Source organism: Malaya genurostris, chromosome 1 (genome assembly GCF_030247185.1).
Source record: "Malaya genurostris strain Urasoe2022 chromosome 1, Malgen_1.1, whole genome shotgun sequence".
Lineage (NCBI taxonomy): Eukaryota > Metazoa > Arthropoda > Insecta > Diptera > Culicidae > Malaya > Malaya genurostris.
This window is the reverse complement of record NC_080570.1, coordinates 90101378-90123654: the sequence shown is the minus strand read 5'-3', so window position 1 is coordinate 90123654 and position 22277 is coordinate 90101378. Positions and strand designations below refer to the sequence as shown.

At 39.0% G+C, this 22277-nt stretch overlaps 1 protein-coding gene across 1 annotated transcript in view; it reads right to left on the bottom strand.

Moving 5' to 3' along the window:
• The window catches only part of LOC131440688 (cytochrome P450 315a1, mitochondrial), a 60531-nt gene that overhangs the window by 35025 nt on the left and 3229 nt on the right, over nucleotides 1–22277 (bottom strand). Inside the window, exon 2 of the mRNA XM_058612191.1 lies at nucleotides 12598–12748. Within this exon, the coding sequence (XP_058468174.1) occupies nucleotides 12598–12748 (151 nt within the window). The remainder of the gene's footprint in view (nucleotides 1–12597; nucleotides 12749–22277) is intronic.

Sequence of the window (22277 nt, the reverse complement as noted above, 5' to 3'; positions counted from 1 at the left end):
ATTCATCAAATGAAAAATCTCGTAATCCTATAGGTTGCTGTTAAGTTTCATCATGCTTTCATAGGGTAAAGTATGTAGCCATCATTTAGAGCGACGATGCAAGAAAAGGTAAAATTCTTTTAGATTTGGCTCAAAACTGATTCAATTTGTAGGTTATATTAGTTACTTACTAAACCAACCGACATCGGCTATACTGGTTCCAAGTATCCGGTTCCAGAAGTACCTGAAATAGTGGTCAAAAAGTCTAAAACGAGACTCGCTCAATTTTCTCTGAGATGATTTGACCGATTTCCACAAACAGACTCAAATAAAAGTTCTTATAGTCTCATAGGGTAAAGTGTGTTCAATCATTTAGTGTGACGATGCAAAATGAAGAAAAATTATTATTAACTTGACATAACTGTTTACAAATTGATAAGGATATGTTAGTTCATACCCACAAAAAGTTTATTATTTTATTCAAGATAGAAAAAAAATTTATCATTGTTGGTGTCTTCTGCAAAGTTGTAGGGATTGTTGGCGCGGCCTTATGTGAATGAACGACCATGTTCCAACACGCGTGTTAAGACAAATAGAAAAATTAACTTTTTACTGGAGGCAGTAGAGACAACATTGATGCCATTGTAATTTCTGGTAACTTTGCTGAACAATACATTTCGCTAACTATAACCGTAAACTTGTAGGAAACTTCAAAGATCTATGACAATTTTTGAAATAGTTATGGATAGTTTTATATAAAAATGGTCATATTTCGCACTTAAAATTTTCAGAAGGATTCAAAAAGATGCAGTTCAAACTGCTCTAGTTTAAAAGTACGTTTCTAATGAGATTTAAATTTGAAAATATAAAATGTATACTGTATTTTTCCAAGCATCATTGCAGTACTCTGGTCCAGGCTTCCTAAATGTCATGCTTCTCTTTCCATGACAGCCGTGTGATAGTTTTCTTCACGACAGCCCTTAGCAAAACAGCACTGTACACTCACTTCGTTCGACAATTCATTCCATCTCAAAACATTTTCTCGTGTTCCACGACAGCCGAAGAAGTATGAAGTTTTCGCTATTGCGACAGTAAACTTCGTATCAGTCTGTGTTGTTTCTGTCGAGAGTAAAATATTACTCTCCCTTGACCAGCTCTGCGACTGTAGCCGGTGCGGTTCAAATTTGTTGCCTTTGGTTTGCTATGACGATTCGATGCAACAATGTTGGTTTTACCTTTCTCTCTTGAAAGGTATTAGAATTGCTGGAAAATCCGACTTTCGAACGGAGCTTCGGAGTGTTACATACCATTCGACTCAGTTTTTAGTTTTGCCTTTGGTGATTGCTATGCGCAATAGTTGACCGTTGCGCATAGCAATCATCATTGTTAGAGCATTAATAACAATATTTTTTGTAATTAATAATATATGAAATTCAATAGAAAGAAAAGATTGTTTTCAAGAAATTATCTCCATAACTAAAGAGCAATTTATTTCAACAGCTAAACATCAACACAATGCATTTCAGGCAGTTTACGTTCTGTTTGTGGGCTGTAACATTCATAGTGCATGCGCGTACTGATGTGCGTGAAGCATTATTTACATCCTCTTTATCTCCTTCTTCAGGATAGTAAAGGCGCGATCGGTTTTTATACAAGAGTGTATAAGCCAATTGAATCAGATTTTAGATTTATATGTAAACGATAAAGCATTTCAAAAATCAAAGATTCCGTATTCAATACTCGTTAGCGTGATTCTGAATAGCCTTCGACTTTGCAGTCGACTTGTAAGTCTACGGGACTATTGCAGTGCCAGTGCTGCAATACTACGGACACTAAGAATCCTTCCAAGTCAGAACTCGAACATACAAAACCTGGCTCGTTAAGTTTTGTTTTATTCAAAAGATAATTTTATTCCGGCCTATTTGCGTACAAGCTTTACGTGGCCGATTGAACTGATTTTTTAAATAATTTTTTTTGAGTTGGATCTCGTTGTCACCCTTTTCCTAGGGGGAGATGAGCTTCCATTTCCCTCCTGCGAGGATTGAGGGGCACTTCGTTCGTGGTTCGTCCCGTCATCCATTGCCGCATCGATGGTATTGTTGTCGATATCCGTCTTCTTTTCGTTGCTAGTTGCTGTAGATGCACCTTATTGTACATTGGTTGCAATTGCTGGTTGGTTGGAGGGTAAGTTGTTAACTGCAGCTGATGTACTTTGTTCTATAGGGGATGATGATGGATTCGTTGAAGCATCGTTCTATAGGGGATGATGATGGATTCAATGAAGCATCGTTGTTGGTGGCTGTTACAGGTGCACTGGGGTTGCTTGGGGTTGGTGTAAAGGAAGCACCGTTGTCCTTTGGTGTAGTTGTCTCCTTGTCCAGTTTATCACATGGCTTACCGTAGTGAACAGCTTTTTGGCAATATTGACATGTGGCCATCTGATTGTCATAGGTAACAAGTGATTTGCACGGAATTCTTGTATCTTGACCGAAAATCACATAAGAAGATAAAGCCTTCTTCAAGTGTATGCGTAATAAACGTACGCCATTTAGAAAACCGGAGAAAAAAATTTTCCACTTTTCTTTTTCGATAGAGAGAATCTCTCCGTATTGGGAACTAGTTTTGCGAATATAAGAATCGTTGACACTTGAGGGAAGATCATGCACACGCACTTCTATAGCACTATCTTCCATATATACTGGAATGTTGTACTTAATGTTCTCGTACACCACATATTGCACATTATTATTGTCTTTTGCGAATTTAATTGCATTCAACTCTTTATAAAACTGGATGTAAACAACATTATTTGTCTTATTGCATTGAAGTAAATGCACACGTTTAATGTCAAGGTGCATTTGCTCCTTAACCAAACCTTCAAGTTCTCGTATCGAAGGTCGAATTTTGCTCTGCCTGAAGTCAACAACAATTGTATTCTTTCGTGTCAGCGGTAGCTTTTGTTCGTTTGGTTCACTCATTTCGAGGTCGTTCTATTGTTCACTACACAATACTGTACTTGGTTTCTTCTGTCCCGAACGTAAGCGGTTTTGTTTTATCGACTGACTTGGATGAGATGTGAAAGCGAACTGGCTTGTTAAGTTCATCATACATTGAACCACCAATCGAATAAAAACCTTGAGTGCAAAATTTGGAGTCGGAATTTGCCATGCAAAAATCATTTAGAAACATCTTATTTGCAGGTACCGAATAGCCTATATACCCGAATAGCCTATATTGCCACGCAGTCCGAGCGGCGTGCGTCGAGGATTGGAGGGGTGTTTTCTTTTACACAATTAGAAAATAATATTTTTTTTCTTCTGTTCTTCTTTAAACTTTTATTTATTTCTCTTAATTCGCAACCAAGACTTTCACACAGTGGTATCAGACTGCATAATGGCAGAAAAATCTTTGCAGAAACCTGTTATCACTTGTTATCTTTTCTCGGTATCACTAAAGTGGATCTACGCTTTTTGTGCTGTATGTTTTGTTCACGGAAAATAGCTATTATCCCTCAGTGACTGTTTCTTCTTCCACTTGCTACCATTAGGCTATGTGTTGACAAATCCGATATTTACTTTTATTTATCACTATTCAAAAATTACTTTCATGTTTTTCTATCAGCCATGTTTAGCGGATTCTTTTCTTATCACAATTCAAAACTGTTTTTCGTGTTTTTCTATCAGCCACATTTAGAGGATTGTTTCCTTATTACAGGATTATGTCTTTATCACTATGCAAAACTGTTTTCAGGCTTTTCTATCAGCCGCAATTAGATGATTATTTTCTTACACCGATATGTTACACGGATTGGTATTACTTGAAAACGTTCACTAACACATTGACCACTGACTGACGGACTACTATCCGTACACTATCCGATAACTGACTGATTGTCTACGGGTCGACGACCGAGACTTACTGATATTTTCTTTCTTTCTTTATTTCTTTATTTCTTTTGGAGCAGGGAAAAGCCCGATGGAGATGAAATTTGGCAATCTGTCTCTCTCTCTCCAGCAGGCATAAAACCTCCTCATCATTTGTATCAACAGATTACAATGATCCAACAGATACATTTGGGCTTAACACTAACAATTAAAACTAAATCTATAACCCTATCTATAACTAGTTGATGACACTAAACATTGCAGGGCAGTAATAGCGCACTTGCTTAAAAGGTGAGAGAAGAAAAAAGTGGGTAGGTAAATGTTATATAAGGGTTGGTGAGGGGGTGGGTTGGTAAGCGAGAGTGGGCTAACGACGGTGTTAGAATCGGCATGTAGATCTAATTAGTGACCAAAAAGATGGTGAAAGACAGAGAAAACAACGGGATTAGAATCAGCATGAAGATCTGGTTAGTGATCGAAAAACGGATGGTGAATGACAAAGAAAAAGTAGAATGGACGACCGAGTTAATTTAGACGAGCGAATCTAGTTAGTTTCCAGTGGAGATTGTGAAGAGGCGGAGTGGGAAAGATCACAATAATCCAGCAGATACCATTATTACTGATAATTAAAACTATCCCTATTGCTAACCTCAATACTCAAGAAGTAGAGAAGTAATTCAGAAACGATTTTTTCACGGTGTTGTGAGATAGGTGAAAATCGAACAAGTGAGAACATCGATTAAATAGACGACACATACTAGAAAACGGTTCGTTATAGCCGTTCCGCGAACTCTCTGACTAACTTCTAACTTTTCCCAACTATGGGTTTTCAAACTCCTGACATTTATTTTCGGGTGAAGCCCGAAGATTTTAGTACAAGCAGAGCTTGCGATTTTAAGTAGAATGTTCATCCTTTCTCCCGAAGTTCTACCAAAATTGCCGAGAGCCGCGAACCGAAACCACTGTCACTATGTCAATGACAGTGACCGGTACCCGTGAAAAGATATTTTATTTTTTTAGTGTTGCTGCTCGTCGCGGTTACGCTGACGTGAAGGCTTGCCTGAAAGGTGACAAGTTTTTCCTTTACGACTGGGTTGCTATTCTTGCAATGCTGCAAGTTCAATGAGATTGAATGAAAGACTTTTGTGAGGGCGCTGCACCCACAACAAAAGTAACATTGAACAACACACATATAATCTGCATACTAAAAGTACTCCAACTGTTCATCAGAACTTATTTATTTATTTATTTATTTATTTCGTCAAGCAAATGTAGACTACATATAAATTGTTTACAATGTTCACTTACATACTACGCATTATTTCTACGACAAAGCTGAGATTTGATTTGATTTTTTGACATAGTAAGGTCAAGATGTTCGCAGTATTGATTGTAATGGCGCATTATTCGATTGACTGGACTGTATTTTGCATAATTTGTTCTAGTGTTTCTTTCTAAAAATAATTTCCTGGTTCGTAATTGACGGCTAGGTGTATAAAAATTTAGTTGCGATAATAAAGAAGGTGATTGAATGCGTTGAGAAATAATGTCGCTGATAAAATAAAGCATTGCAAGGTCGCGGCGTTCTTTAAGTGTTTGTATATTGATGAGCATGCAGCGTGCTTCATATGATGGTAGAGGAAATGCTGTCCAGTTTAATTTACGAAGTGCATATAAAAGAAATTGTTTTTGAATAGATTCGATGCGTTCTTCGTGAATAATATTATATGGATTCCATACTAGGCTGCAATATTCCAAAATAGGTCTGACATATGTAGTGTATAATAATTTTATTGTGTATGGGTCCTGAAAGTTATGACTGAAGCGTTTAATAAAGCCCAGCATGCTATTTGCTTTATTGATTATGGTATTGTAGTGTTCCACAAAAGTGAGCTTGGAGTCTAAGATTACGCCTAAATCTCTTACAATTTTACATTTTTCTACAAGTTGATTTCCTAGATGTATGTTTGTGGGTATAGTTTCATTTTTCCTACTGAAAGTTATTGAGTTACATTTTTTTACATTAAGTTGGAGTAGACTTTTGCAGCACCAAATGTAGAATAGATTGATTTCGTTCTGGAATATTACAGCGTCGTTGATATTTTTTATTTCCATGAAGAGTTTCATGTCGTCTGCATATATAAGCACTTTCAGATTTTTGAGTATGAAGGAAATGTCGTTTATATGTAAAATGAAAAGGAGAGGCCCTAAGTGAGAACCCTGAGGTACGCCAGATGTTACATTAATTGGTTCAGACAGAATGTTTTGGAAGCGGACTACCTGTACACGATTCGTTAAGTATGATTTGAGCCATTCAAGAAAAGTATGTTTTATGCCATATTTTTGTAGTTTGTGTAGAAGTAAAGGTATGTCAATACGGTCGAAGGCTTTGCTAAAGTCAGTGTAAAGAGTTTCTACGTAGTTGCCGGCGTCCATTGCATTCAGAGTGAATGTCATAAATTCTAAAAGATTTGTTGTAGTTGAGCGGCCTTTAAAAAAGCCATGTTGTTTGTTTGTTATTACATTTTTAAGTTGATGAAAAAGTTTTTCGTTTACAATTTTTTCAAATAATTTTGGAATGCATGAGATGATGGCTATTCCACGGTAGTTCCGAATGTAAGATTTTGCACCAGATTTAAATATTGGTACAAGAAAGGAAGATTTCCATGCTTTAGGAAAAGTACATTTATTAAGTGATAAATTAAAAAGTAGTTGTAGTGGTAGTGTAAGTTCTTCAGCAAGATTTTTTAAAAATATTGGTGGTATACTGTCAGGTCCAGGCCCTTTTGAGGCGTCTAAGTTTTTCAGTGCTGTCGAAATGTCATGTTCTGATAGATAGTTTACAGAGATGGAGCTAGAAAATGCAGGTATGAAAGAGAAGTATTCACGGTCACGGTCAGTTTCTGAATAAGATGTATATACTTCTTGGAAAAAATTTGCAAATTGATTGCAGATTTCTGTACTATTTTTCCCTACATGTTCGTCGAGGTGCATTTGAGATGGAAAATTGTTGCTTTTTAGTTTAGTTTTTGTGTAGTTAAAAAAGTCTTCATTTCGTTTTCAATTTTGCGGTTGTATTCTTCGTGTGCTGTGTTAATGGCTATTTTGAGTTGATTGCATAGATTTAAGTAATTTTGAAGATGAGCGTCACTTTTTTCTTGTTTGTAAGTTTTGTGTGCTTTTTGTTTCCTATTTTTCAAATGTTTTAGTTGTGAATTGAACCATACAGGTAATTTGCTGTTATGATTTTTTCTTCTTCTTTTCATGGGCAAAGTTTCGGCTAATATTTTGTTTATAATGTGATAAAATTTGTTTACTTCGACGTCGACATTTCCTTCTGTACTCAGTATGTTCCGCCAATTTATTATACTTAGTCTACACTTGACTTCTTCAAAGTCAATTTTATTGTATTCCGGCACTTCCTCATATTCCAAGTCGTAGGGAAGGGATGCATTGTGTGTAAATAATGAATATTCAATTGCAGTGTGAAATGCTTCATTTTTCCATAATGGCAGGTTTGATGCGTTCACACAAAAGTCTTCTGTGCAATTTGTGAAAAGAAGGTCTAAATATGCATTTTGTTGATTTTTTACGGAGTTTACTTGATGTAGGCCAAAATTAGAAATTTTGTCGAAAAAGTAGTGCAATGTTTCGTTTTCTCCAACGACTGGGAGTAAGATTGATTCATTTCCAATGTCAGAAATGAAGTCCGCATTACGTTGATTGAAGTCGCCAAAAATATGTAGCTTTACTTCGGGTTCCATATTCGAAATAATTGTGTCTAAAGATTGAAAGAATAATTCAAAAGAGAATTTGTTCGCATTTTCGGGTGGGAAGTAGACAGAGCAGTAAATATGTTCTTCTCCCAATATTGAGACTTTGGCCCATACATGCTCAAATTCTTTATATTTAGGAGTAATAATTTCTTCAGAAGTAAAGCAAGAGTTTATGGCTATGAGGACTCCACCTCCAGATTTTTTCTGACAGAGAGATAAATTTCGGTCGTGCCGGAATACGTTAAAATTATTTCCAAATACTTCTTCGCTTCTAACACTTTCATCCCAGCTGCTTTCAGTTCCAAGGATTACGTCGAAAGAGGAGGTTATTAAATTATGATGAATTTCTTTCATTTTGGCCGGGCTTTTCATGCGGTTGAAATTTTGGCAATAGACCAAAATTTCAGTCACATTTTGTCTATGAAACGAAGAAGTTTTTGAGAATTCTGGAATACTTACATTACTAATTCCTGTTTCTATTCCTTCGTCAGAGGGCGTCGTTATTTCCGAAAATTCGGCCTTGTAAAATTGTGTTCGGCTTCCCGGATTAGTTGGAGTCGGCGGATGTGTTCACTTGTCAAAAATTTCCCATAAGAGTCCAGGTCGGCCTGCGCTTCCTTAGGTTTCATTCCATATTCCTGATGCACTTCGATGAAGATTCGTAGAAGGTGGTCAGGTGTTGTTGGAAGGCCTTCTGATGCTAATAGCATTTTTATACTAGTTGGTGTCATACCCTCGATGCATACTGTAGATTGTTGATTTTTCATGTATGACAAATACAGACGGACGACGTGCATTATTTTCGGGTCACGAAGTCTTGCTTTCAAGAAGCGTTCGTCGCCATTTGCAGATTGTGAAGTAAGACGTACAATTGGAGGACGCATTGGATCAATTTCGAATTGGCTGTCTGTACTCATGTCCTGTGATACTGTAGATGTATTTATGTTCTGTGATATTGAAGATGTGTTCACATAGTTAGTGGATGGTGCAGCTTCGATGTCATTACTTCCTAAGACCGGAGTAGTGTTGTTTTGAATACTTCTTGTTCCTTTGTAAGGGTTGATGGTTTCACCTTTTTGGAAATTTATGAATTTTGAGGCAATATCTGCACCTGGATGTCCGGAGAATTGAACCCGTGCAGCTGCTAGTAAGTCCTTGTCCAAGGGTAAGGTATATTGTAATGACATATTATTGTTATTGTTGTGGCAGGTATTGTTACTATTAGTGTTCAAGTTGCTATTGTAGTGCACATTATTGTCGTTGTTGTTGTTGCTGCTGCTGTTTTTGTTGCTGTTGTTGGTGTAGTTGTTGTTTTTACTGCGTATACTGTAATTTGTATTATTTTGTTGTTTCCGCTTGCGATGTTTTCGTCTGAGGTTTGCTTTTTCAGCTTGTTTTTCTTGCAGCCGTCGAGTGCGCTGTTTCTTATCATACTCACTCCAGTCTCGTTTCCAGATTTTATTACTTCCAATGAAGCGCCAGCCACTGTCGCAGGTTTGAATTTCCTTCTCTTTGAGTTCTTCAGCTAGAGACTTAGGTTTGGTATTTTGGTCTTTGGTTCCGATACTGGAGATTGAAGTCGATATTGCTTTGACTTCATCTCTCAATTCTTCCAGAATAGTGTTAGGTATTATTGCGGGGACTTCAGATTTGGTAGGTCGTAAGAATTTTTCTTCGAGGCGAAGAAGCCGTTCGCTCATTTCCTTGATGTGCTGGTCATTGACTTTACTAAAATCGCTAACATTTTTTATGGCACTGTGTAACGAGGCCTCGAATGACTGCATGCGCTGACCTACTTTACCGCAAATGTTGTGGTCGTTTCTGCTGATACTGGACAATGACTGCTTCACGTCGATGAGCATGCGCTCGACACTGTCGAATATTTCCAGGTAATGGGTTTTCATGTCTGCAGTGGTCCGGTGATACGTTTCCGTTTGATTTTTTGTGTGCTTTAGAAGTTGCTCCTGTAGATGAAGTAGTTTTAGAGTTTCAGCTCCTGTCCTTATTAAATGTTGACAGTCGGCACACACTGGTACCATAAATGCCAGAATAAAATTTTCTTGATGCCGCTGCACGCCGATGCAGGCTGAATGGTACGATTTTTCACAGAATTCGCATTTCCAAAGGAAGCGATCGTCAATATTAACACACGATTTTACACCGCACTTCATTATTCTAGATAAAATTTGTTCGAAAGGCTATGAAAAAAGCCCGCGCGCGACGTAGGCTACGCGTCAAAAAATAAATAAATATAAATTACTTGCGGAGCGCTCGAAAAAGCGAACCGCGCCCGATGACTGTTCGAGGCGAAAAAAAAAAAAAAAAAAAAAAAATAATATAACTACATCGTTTCGATCATAATAATAACAAGAGAATACTAATCAAACTCAACTATTTAGTCAAAAACAACATTCATGTCTACGAAGTAACACAACCCTGCGAAAAAATAGATAACAATTTTATTTACGATGATACCTATTTGAACATCCCCTCAAAATGCATAGAACCATTAACACAAGGTAGACACTCCAAGTGCACCTTCGAAAAGGAATATTCCAACAGTTTAATCAAAATGATCAACCAAGGTTCTATACTCGTCAACGATGCTGAATTAGAAATTAGAATCATCCAACTGCAGCAACACAAACCAAATATTATGCGGATCATTCTTAATCCAATTTGAAGGTTGCGATGTGTAGCATCAACGGAGAAACATATACAAACTTCGAGATGACCATTTCCGGACGTCCCTAAAATCCCGCAACCGGAATACACGTGTTCGAAACAAACACTATTGATGTACCACCTTTGGAATTTTTGGAAAACCTCCCTTTGGAACATCGAACAAAACTCGAAACCGCACATATAACAAACAATTCGCTCACTTGGAAGATACATCTATTTGGAGCAATAGGAATCTTTACCATGTTTGGCACTGGAAAACTATTCATATTTCTCCAAAAAATCAACAAATATCAGCATAAAATATACACCAGATAAAGAAAAACAAATCTAGATCATCAACCTAAAGAAGTCACCGTCCGAAGACAACATCCCCCTAAGCACAACATCAGAAGTCCTATCAGCCGAAAAAAGAAGAGAAATAGAAACATTCATAAATACACCAACACCATTCCAGACTGCATTCCCCCTTTGAGGACAAAGAATCATGACGGAAGAGTTAGCACATGGGCATAAGCGATAACTTGAAGACTCTAACCAGCCTTAAAATTAATTACACCACACAAATAATGTTGACCACCCCGATCAATAATCATGCACAGTCGTAACCAGACTTAAACATCCGACGAAAGCATAAGCATTGCAGTTGCAAACAAAACCACATATCGTGAGAAGATCACCAACTCATCACAAAACAAATAAACCTTTATCGTTAAGAGAAATGAACTTATGTGTAAATAGCTAGCCTAAGAACAAATCGTACTCAGTATAATTTTAAAGTGGAATAAAGAAAAAGCCTTCAGTTAAAAAAAAATTTGTCAATGTCCTGAAAGTAATATAGAAGATTACATCTCCCGAATCGGGAAGGTTTGACACAATTTCCTAAACTTGATCAGAGGCATCATTCCAGCTTTTAAATGAGTTTATCGAAATACGATTATTATGTTCGAGTAATTTAAGCCAATGAGAAAAGTGCAGTTAGTCGATTAGGTCCACTATGACATTATGTCTTCGGAACCTAAAGCGACAGCCAATTGATTTTCAAACTTGATCAATTGGGCCAATAGAAGCTCTGAATCGTACCTAACATAAGCTTGTAAAACTCGGTTCAGTCATCTCCGGAACCAAATGTGACAGCCATTTGATCTTCGAATTCGTTAGTTGAGCCATTAGAAGCTTTCAAAGTCGTCTCTGAGAAAATTGAGCGATAAAAAAACGCGTTTTGTCGGTTACGTCACTTATACTATCATATATGCGGAATTAAAAACGACAGCCAATTGAGCTTCGAACTTGAGCAAAGGCCTAATAGTAGCTTTCAAACGAGTATAAGCTTGTTAAAATCAGTTCAGTCATCTCCGAGAAAATTGAGCGATAAAAATATCGTTGAAAAGTGCACACACATATATAAACACAGATATTTTCTGATCTCGTCGAGTTTAGTCGAATGATATATAACACTATGGATCTCCGAGACTTCGTTCGAAAGTCGGGTTTCCAACAATTCTAATAGCTTACCAAAAACCAGTATCACACCACTAAGTGTATTAAGAATAGGATTTTACTCTTTGGGCTTCTCTGACTGAAATGAGGGGGGTTTCCAGGCTCCCCACATATCAAATCAGACAAACTAGAAAACGTCGCTCAAATGCACTCTAGTAACACTGGTGGAAACCGAGATTCCTTACATCATTTGACACAAGTGGCAAATTATTTTGCAGTGACTGATTTGTAACGAAATTCAAAAGTATCTTCTTCTCTAGAAATGGAAATTAATTGTTTCATTTGTTGGTAATTCATGGATGTAAATTTGTCATGTCTTTTATGAAAGAAGACGGATATCCATCTGGGCTCGATTCCCGATTCGGTCAGAAAGTTTTTCTGGCCCGCAGAGGTAAATGACTTTAAGGTTAACCTCTATCATCGAAACAAAAAAAAAGTCTAATGAAATTGTAAATTGCATATAGACATTGATGAAAAATCCATTTGATGAAGGTCTGACGAACAGTAAGCCAAAGTTTTATGCAGTACAAAAAACAACAATTAAGATTTTTCAATTCATCCCGAAAAGGATCAATAAAGTTTATAATATATAAAATACAGATCGAAATCATATTCGTATGAATTGGTACAAGAATGTAGGGAAATTTTGTAGTAATACACGATTCATCAATTCCGAATTTCATAGAGATGATTTATAACTGAATAAGACTGAATTGAATGAACTTCTACTGTCGGATTGTTAATCTAAAGAAAATGTTTGCAAAATGTATACTCACGTTTTTGGATTTCCAAGCTGTATCACTTCATTCAATGGTCCTAGTAGCGATAAGCGTTTAGGTCCGGGCAGACTCACAAGTGTTTTCAATTTAGTTCCGTTCACTACAGATTTCATCCGCGATCTTAAGATCGTCGATTTATGGCACATTACTTTTAAACAAATAAAAAAGTTATTTTTGTTTAGAGCAACTATTTGCAATGGCGGTATCTTATGATAATTATGATTGTTGAAAAAATATTCATGTAGAAATATACATTTCAATATTCTAACGGTTGAGCGTTTTAAATTTAAAAAGTCTATCAACCGCATTCATGTTTTTCAATAATAACTGTTTTTTTTTAATATTGTAACTTGCTACACACTCAGAATAAACAAAGAATTTGGTATTTTTTACCGAATTTTCAACCACTTTCGAATAGTTCTGTTCAGTGAACTATTCTATTATCCAATTTATCGAACGGTTCGGTAATTATTATTATTATTATTATTAGTTTATTTAGATTCTCGGCTTTAACCGTTTGGTCATTCGCCGAGGTGATATAGTGTTGGGAGGGGTGAGGGAATTATAATTACATTTCATTCGACATAGTTACCTATTGGATATAATTTTAATTTCGTTTGCCTTTCTTTGTTTTTCCTTGTGGATGATTCTCAAAGTTTTTCGTCCGGAGGTCGACTCTGTTAAGTAAGTGACCTGCAGATGTCGTTGTCCTCGGACTGTTCGCTGTGAAGATAGGGTTCCCCCGTGCTGCTTGGTTGTAATTCTGGCTGATAGGTGCCGTTGTCCGGCACCTTTTTAGGGAGAGAAGTTTTCCACTATAACTGCTTAGTTTTGCCAAGAGCTGGTCGGTGTCGGCCTAGTTGTGTGCGATTTGCTTGGTTGCAATATTTTGTGCTTTCTTTTTAACTTTGGGCTGCTTCATGCTGGTCGCCGACTAGATTTGCGTGATCAGCCGTTTTCTGTTTGGTGGTATCAGTATTTTTCAGCTTGATTGATGTTTAAGGTCTGTTGAATAATTCAAGATAGTTGTACCTGCCGTTGTTCTTATTTTTAATGATTCTGGACTTGTGGAGCTCCGGAGTAGGAGTGTGTGTTCAGGTGAGGATATCGGTGCGTTTCCGTTCAGACTTCGGTGATACTCGCTATGGACTGGGCCGTCCTCATTCCTTCGTTGGTCCATTTTCTTTTTAGCATTTTCAGGATGCTCCTCGTGATGATGAACAGGATAAGGACGGTGACCAGTATGATGAGGATTATTACCGCCGTTGATTGTTTGGAGAATCAGTCATGTCCATCTCCTCTGTGTGACGAAGAGCAAGCAAAATTTCTCCCCTCGCACTGACAACTTCAACGAGAGCTCTTTTCTTTCACATATATACACCACTGTTGTATAAAGTGTGCACGTATCATGAGTGCGTTTGTTTATTTCCTTTTACCTCTTCCACTGAATCGCACCAAAGTGCTAGAGCATTAGCTAATAAATTCTCTGAGGTGGATGCAGATACTTTCACAGAGGTGTACACGCCGGTGAGCACTCTGCTGTATGGTTTGCGTAGAAGAAGCGTGGACACGCAAAATCAGCAAAATAAAACAATTTATCGTAAAATTTTCGGTTTTCCTTGCAAACTTTTCATAGCAAGGCCAGACCTACTCTCTATTAATTGAAGCTCACAGGTGTCTCACCATCACGCGCCAGTGGTCACTTGGGTGTATTTAGACGAGAGCGCGTGTGAGCGATTCATGCGAAGAGAATGTGTTTCACTCGCGCCAGCTGCTTTAACCACAAGCACACACTCAAATGCTGTCTATTCGACACTGAGAAGACGTGCGCTTTCCTCTTTGTGCGATGCTTCGTTTTTTGCATCCTCGGTGTGGACAAGAATCTGACGCCAGCGTGTATCACTCTGGTGAAATGCCATCTCTGTGGAGAATTCCTCCGAGTGTTTGTTTTGGGTTTCAACTATGGTGAGCAGAGTGTTTCCGTGTATCTCGGCACGGTTATTCACTTCTTCGGATGATGGAAAAAAACCATTCTGAATGTGACTGACTTATACTCTTGGCGATGTCGAACTGGATGGTTTGCGCTTCGGTATCGGAAGTTGATCGATTTGCGCTTTGGTAGGTGAATCGAAGCGGTGTTCTGTTTACTTATTATTGCTGACATCACTTGTTCGACAATTCGGGCAGTGTATTCATTTTGGTAGGTGATTCTTCATTTCAGGTGTCCGAGTGATTGTCAGCTGCTGTCGGTGCTATTGGAAAAACGCTTAGCTGTTTGTTTACGTTGCCGGTAGGTACAATTTTTATCTAGTTGGCAAATGAAGTCAATTTCGATTTTGTTTTAAGTTCCTCTTGCGTTTGTGATATTTTCTGTCGTACCTTTTCCGGTGTTTAGTATTTTGGTTTAAGTACCTCAAAGACATTTGAGTAGGTTGGCATCTCGTTATTATGTTGTTTAGGTGAGGATATCTGGATGGTTTGCCCTTCGGTATAGGAAGTTGATCGGTTTGCGTTTTGGTAGGTGAATTGGAACAGTGCGCTGTTTACTTATTATTGCTGACACCACTTGTTTGACAATTCAAGCGGTGTATTCCTTCTGGTAGGTGAGTCTTTATTTTAGGTGTCCGGTCGTAACTTCCACGGTGTTTAGTATTTTGGTTTGGGTACTCAAAGACATTCGAGTAGGTTGGCATCTCGGAGTAGTTTAAGGAGTACATGTTCGTTGTCCGAGTTATTTATTCGTCGGGTTCGCCTTTAACCTTTTTAGTGTGCCCAGAGGATGCTCTCCAGGTTCTGATGAAGTGGTGTAAAGCTTTTGTATTGAAGTTTCTGATGAAGTCCATAGCTGGGACCGTTCAGATAAGGTAGTGGTTGTTGGACCTGCCTAAAGCTGCGAGTGCGTCTGCTTCTTCGTTGCCGGGAATGCCAGAGTGTCCGGGTATCCAACAAATGACCGCCTGGTTGTTGCACTGTTCCTATATTGCTTGGATGAAGGGGTGTAGGGAATTGCCTGCTTCGAGGGCGGTGAGGACTGCCAAAGAGACGGATAGAATTTCCGCTGGAGTGTTAGGAGGTTTGGATTTGATTGCGTAGAGAATTGCTGAGGCTTCAGCCGAGAATACTGAGGATGTTGAGTGTAGCCGAAAGTTGTGGTTTGATGTTGGGCTGTAGATACCGGCTCTAACTTGTTCGTTCAGTTTGGATCCGTCGGTAAAAAATTGGTGATGATAGGGGTAGTTCTCTTCTATTATTCGGTGCAAATGGGTTCGGACTACGTTTGGTTGTGTTCCTTCCCGGAGGGTGCGGGTTAAACTGGTGTCGATGCGTGGAGTTTTGGCAAACCATTCCCGGCGGCGGATCTGCTGTATCCTGGCAAGTTTAGGCATTCTGGTATTATTGTACATTAGGTGCAGGTCTTTGGCAATATTGAGTAATATTCGATTGTTGCCTCTTGTTCTTTGTAGGAAGAGCCCACTTGAAAATAAATAAGGGTAAGACTCCGGATTCAACGCAAGCAGCGAGCGCCGTGGGGGCTAGGTAAAAGGTTGCTTGCCAGACGGATTGAGCGGTTGTAGAGAGGAGCTAATGTCTTCTGCATGCCTTCCCGGTTCAGGCAAGTGATTTCAATTCCATAGAAGATTAGGCTGTTGATTAAAGCTTTGCTGATATTGATTCCAGATCTACGGTTCCATCTGGGGTGACTGAGGCTTATTGTTTTGATGAGTCATAGTCGACTTTCGCAGTCTCTTTTGAGGTTCCTAAAGTGATCGTTAAAGGTGAGTTTACGATCGATTGTAATTCCGATTATTTTGGGAAGGCGTTTAAAGGGAATATTAATGTTGTCGAGTTGGATTGGGTTTCCTGCGGTGACATGGTGGGTGTTGCAACAGTAAGCGATAGCGCTTTTTGATGGTGCTATGGAGAATTCGACGGAGTTCGCCCATTGGCCGATTTTATTGACTGCGGTTTGTATTTTTCTACGAATAAAGTTCAGGTTCTTTCCGATTGAGACGATGATTATGTCGTCGGCGTAGACCAGTATGTGAAGTTTGCTTGTTATGCTCCGGAATAGTGAATTAATTGCAATTAGGAAAAGTGTTACTGCTAATGCTGAGCCTTGTGGTACTTCATTAGCTTCGTTGAAAATAGATGAATGGGTTCCTCCTATGGTAACCCGAAATTGGCGTTTTGAAGATAGTTTCTAAGAAATGCGCCGATGTTGCCGGTGATTCCTTCTTTTTGTAATATGCGTAATACACCATCTCGCCATACTATGTTATAGGCTTTAGCTATGTCTAAGATAGCTACGTCAGCTTGTAGGTTTTGGTCTATTGCATCCCGTAGAATCTGTCCCAGGGTTCCCAGGTGGGTTCCTGTTTCGTAACATTGCCGGAAGGCGAATTGTCGCTGATCGAGCAGTTGGTTGGTTTCTAAGAAGGCTGACAGGTGGCGGTTTACCATTCTTTCCATGATTTTCCCGATACATGGGAGGAGATCGATTGGGCGGAAGTCTTTGATGGTTCTGTTTCCTTCGCATTTCTTGGAGATGGGAACTACTAGGGCGCTTTTCCAATAGTCGGGTAGTTCACCTCGCTCCCATATTGTGTTGTAGCATTTGAGTAGTGTTTTTTGGCATCCGATGGGAGGTGCTGTATGAGTGGGTAACTAATTCCATCGCTTCCGGCTGATTGCCCATGTGCTGAGGTTAGCGCATGTTGGAGTTCGGATCCTGAGAAAGGTAGGTTAAACTGTTACCCGGTGTCTGGAGGAAACGTCATTATGTTGAGTTCCAATTTGGTTTTCTTGGTTAGGAAGGACGGATGTAGGGCGTTGTTGACTGATAGTGAGGCGAAGTAGTTGGCCATTTCCTCTGCCATTGTTGTGGGGTTTGTTGTGGTGGTGCCATTGGTGTTGAGGGCGAAGTCGGTGTGGTGACGTTTGCCATTGAGGGCGTTTACTCTTCTCCAGAGTTCGGTTGTGTTGGAGTCCGGCGAGATTCCTTCGGGACCTCGGGACACCACCAATGAAATCTATGTGCGTAGATACGAGACGCTCGTACTCGGACCAATCCGCTCGTTCCGTGATCCATCGTGGTCGTCATGTCGTGTCATGGAGCTATGGAGATGTCAATTGCTGATGTTGAGTTCCCGCAGATGAACGTGGTTTTCCCGTCGTTTAATGTTACTGCGTTATGGTCTTCGATATGGTTCCCTCGCTGGTTGTTTTCGCGTGATCCCCAACTCTTGTGGTGGGCGTTGAAATCCCCCATGATGAGAAAGGGGCCGGGAATTTGCTCTATTAGCTTGCGTAGTTGATGGTTTAAGTTGGGGATGTTTTGTGGCAGGTATATCGAGACCACATTTATTTTAATAGGGTACGTGATCTGTCTAGCGACGGCGATCAGATCTGTCTGTAGGTGGGTGGTGGTGGAAGGGATGTCCTTTCGGACTCTGAGTCCAATTGTTTGGTAGAGAGAACATCTAGTAGAGAGGTCTTGGCTTCTCAGGTGTAATTATGTCCAAGCCATGCAGTGGGGTCAGAAGAGTTAGGTAGGTGTGTTTCTTGTAAGGCCAAGCATAAAGGGTTATTATTGCTGATTATTATTTGTAGGTCACCTAACGAGTTTCGCAGCCCATTAATGTTCCATTGCAATGCAAGTGTTGTTCGGTTTTTGTCATTTCTCCGTGTTGGATTGTTGTTGCTGGTGCTTTGTTGGTTGGGAATATTTGATTGACTGGCCATCTACTTGTGTTTTTGGTGTCGCTACTTAGTCGGAGAATTCGGCGTCTCCGATGACGACTGGGAGAATGAGCATTGGCGTGTCGATCTGTTTCTTTCGATTGAGTTTTGGATTCCTCCCAGGTGGGCCATGAGTTTTTCGTTCTGCTGTTTTACGGCTTGAATTTCGGCTTTTAGATGGTTAATTTCTAAATCTTTTTTGGCGATTAGCTGGTTGATCTTGGCACGGTATTGGTTTTTCAATTCGTTGATTTGTTCTTGAAGTACGTTAATGTTTGGGTTATCCTGTTGGTTGTTATTTCTATTATATTATATTATTGCGGGTAGAGACAGAGGCAGGTCTAGTGGTGTTGGTGCTGAGGTAGTGATTGATGGGGATGTGTTTGAAGTTGTCGAAGAATTGGAACACTTGTGACATAAATAAATTATGTTTCCCGTGCAAAGAAAATTGCAGCTGCGAATAGGGCCTTTTACGGATTACGCCCGGCACTATCACGGATTACGCCCGGCACTGTAGCTATCCAGGTGTACAGGTAGGTATGTACGTGAAAATGATGGCATTGTAAGGGGGCACGTATCCACCGGGTGATACCAATCAAGCACACACATTTTCTTAACATACTTACAATACTAAATCAACTGGAGCGAGAGCACCAGGACATCAAAGCATCTGAGGAATACTGCATATCGCACTGTAATGAATTTTGTTATCGTATATTATATTGTATTATATTATATAATATTGTTTTGTGATATATTATTAAAAATATTTATCATTGGGACGTAATGGGAGAGAGAGCACGATGGAATGACGAAGTTACAGCTAAAACAATTTACCAATCATTCAGGGATTTTGGTACCGCGTAGTTATCCAGTTTGTGCAAAGTGCACATGACTTGTTTCATAGTTTTACGTTTCGTCTTCGACTCATCAGGAATTCCTGAATTTTATCTGGATCCCACTTCCGGTTCCGGAGTTATAGGGCAAAGCGTGTTCAATATTGTACACCGTCTCTTAAACCGGCGAAACAAAATAAAAAAAATTCTAAACTGCTCTCAAAACTACACATATCGATAGTCATTATCAGTAGGCAACTAAACAATCCGATTCCGGCTATCCTGGTTCCCGATATCCGGTTTCGGAAGCACCGGAAATAGTGGTCATATATACCAAAATTGATCTCAATCACTTTTCTTAGCGATGGTTTGACCGATTTCCACAAACTTAGATTAAAATGAAAGGTCTTCCGATCCCATACGGAATTACTGAATTTCATCTAAATCCGACTTCCGGTTCCGGAGTTATAGGGTAAAGCGGGTTCAATATTATTGAGAACATTTTAGATACACTTTTTAGTCAGTAATTCACCAACTCCGTTTATTATCAGATCAGAGATTCATTCAATTATATAGTCTATCCTCTCCTAGCCTAGCTAATTAATTCTAACAGTTAGGATCTCTGAGTAGATCCGGGAGGAGGAGTTAGAACGCGCAATGTACATCGGGTTTAACCAATGGGACTCGTTGTGTCGTGTCGGCCATTGTGTATTTTGTGGGTAAGAGAGGAAGTAAAGTCCTTGAAGAGCGTGAGCGAGTGTGATACGGAGAGGAGAGGGCGATAGCATGTTGGGTTATTCTCGTGAGTGTCGGTTTGAATTAGTGTCTGTGTCTGAGTTACTATCATTCTAGGTCGTGCTGACCGGTATCGATTTTGGCGACGGTGGGGCATGAGGGACGTGTAGAAGAGGGAAGTGACACAGGCTGTTTTGTTTTGTGTTCTGTTTTCGATTGTGGTCGACGGTGGGGCATGAGAGACGTGTAGAAGAGGGAAGTGACACAGGCTGTTTTGTTTTGTGTTCTGTTTTCGATGACATAACATTTTGAAAATTGAAGCTTCCTTGTTTCTGTAGTCGAATTTTAAGACCACGGTCTTTTCGCTGGGTCACTGAAAAGTGCAAGTGCTGAGATTTTAGTTGGCTTCATAAAAGGTTCTTTTCAGAGCCACTATTTTATTATAAAGAACTATACTGGGTATTCCATAGTATTTGTATTTCAGAATGTTTAATGTAACTGTACTTTAGTTTAGGTGCATCGTTTCAAATCTAGTAGTGAAAAAGGGGAATGCTTGCATAATTCATGCAATTGATCAACTGATTGATATTCGGAAGTGCTAGGGAACATGTCAGTTGTTTTCATATTCACGACAACCAGTTATGTCTCTGACATTACCCACCCACCTTTTTTTGTCTGTCCTTTAAGAGCATCTAAGAAAAATGCACAGTTTTGTCCATTTTTTTTATATGCCACAACAAAACACATCTGATATGAATAGACAGGTTAAAAATAGTGAAATCCAAAAACTGGCGACATAAGCTCTCGAAGGCAGTTATAGATTTGCAATATTCTTCAATCCAGGGTAACTGTTCTGCCAATTGAACTACTGTACATGTGATGAAACACAACTCATACTGTGCACGGCCGGTATGGTTCAAATTTTAGTTTCAACCCTGTGATTCAATACCACAGGCAAAAACTTTTCAAGGATTTCCCCTACCTATTGAACATCTTTTTAATTCTCCGGCTTGCTAATGATATGTAAGATTTTGTTGTGTCTCTATTGGCGTCTATTTTGCTTACCCAATGTTTGCTCGATAGCATGTTGAGTTAAAATTTTATTCCTACCGTGTGGGATTCAGAAGTTATTTTTTGTGCCATTTCTCTCAATTTCATACTAGAATCTCAAGTTCACTGCAACAATGCCAAAAATGTAGCTAATCGCGATAGATGTTAAGTTGGTGTGCTGATAGACCGTTTCACAACCTAATGTGAAAAATATCTAAATCCAAAAAACCATTCTAATCCAGAATTTTAACCAAAAGAAAAAAAAACACCAAACCATCCGTTAGATCCATTTGGTTTACAGTTCGCGGTAGCTCTTTGACAGCACAGTATTTTTTTTATTATGGAACGATCGGTATTCAATTCAATTACCGAACGGTCAACTGTAGAAAGATAGATGAAAAATTACCGAATTCTGCGAAATGTAGGCGTGTAGTACTGAGAAAGTTAGCAAAATGTTATTTAGAATTAGTGAAGTTTACAGGAAGACAAGATTAAATAACTTTCTTGTTAATCTTTTTAAGTCATATCTGGTTGATAAGCGTCTCAATAATTTACCTGGATTCTGAGTTTATTGAATTCTTAGTAGAATGCACACAGGACCAAATAAAAGTATTCAAACTCAGAATCTAGGTAAATTATTGAGCTACCTTTTAACCAGCTATGTGACAAGATGGTCATTTTTGTCGTACTTTCCAGTAGTAATCAAATTCTAGACTTTTTCATACTAACTTCCGCAGTACCACATAGGTATTTACTGTCTGAGTCCCAACTATAATAATTGAATTTATAATAGTTGCAATTGATAAAACTATGAATAATATTATTCCATGCCAAGAGAAACATGACTAAGGTAGTATTTGCTCAGAAATTCATATGTTTACTAGAATACAATAGAATCTTTGTAATCGCATCACGTAAGAACGGATGGACGGATTTACATGTTTTTTTTTGTTTGATCAGTTTTTACCCCCACCGGGTTAGTACTTCTAACAAATTAGGAAAACTTGTCGGAAAAGTGGGAATTTTCCGTTGAAAAAGTCCTCTATGCTTGCTAGATTGATTGATTGGCACACACAATTCTCAGTATTTCGCTGTTGAGGAAAAGAATACTAGATCGTTGGGAAATCGTTTGGCGAGCAACGAGCAGTTTTGGGTGGAGACTTTACATGCATGTTTGATCCATGCGATTCGTCATTTTGAAACACGTGCTTAATAGAGTATCACAATCATTGCTTGCCAAATGACAATGGTGGAACGCACATGGCTGTTATTGCTATTGGCACATTGCCGCGAAACTGAATTACCGGTAGTGACACC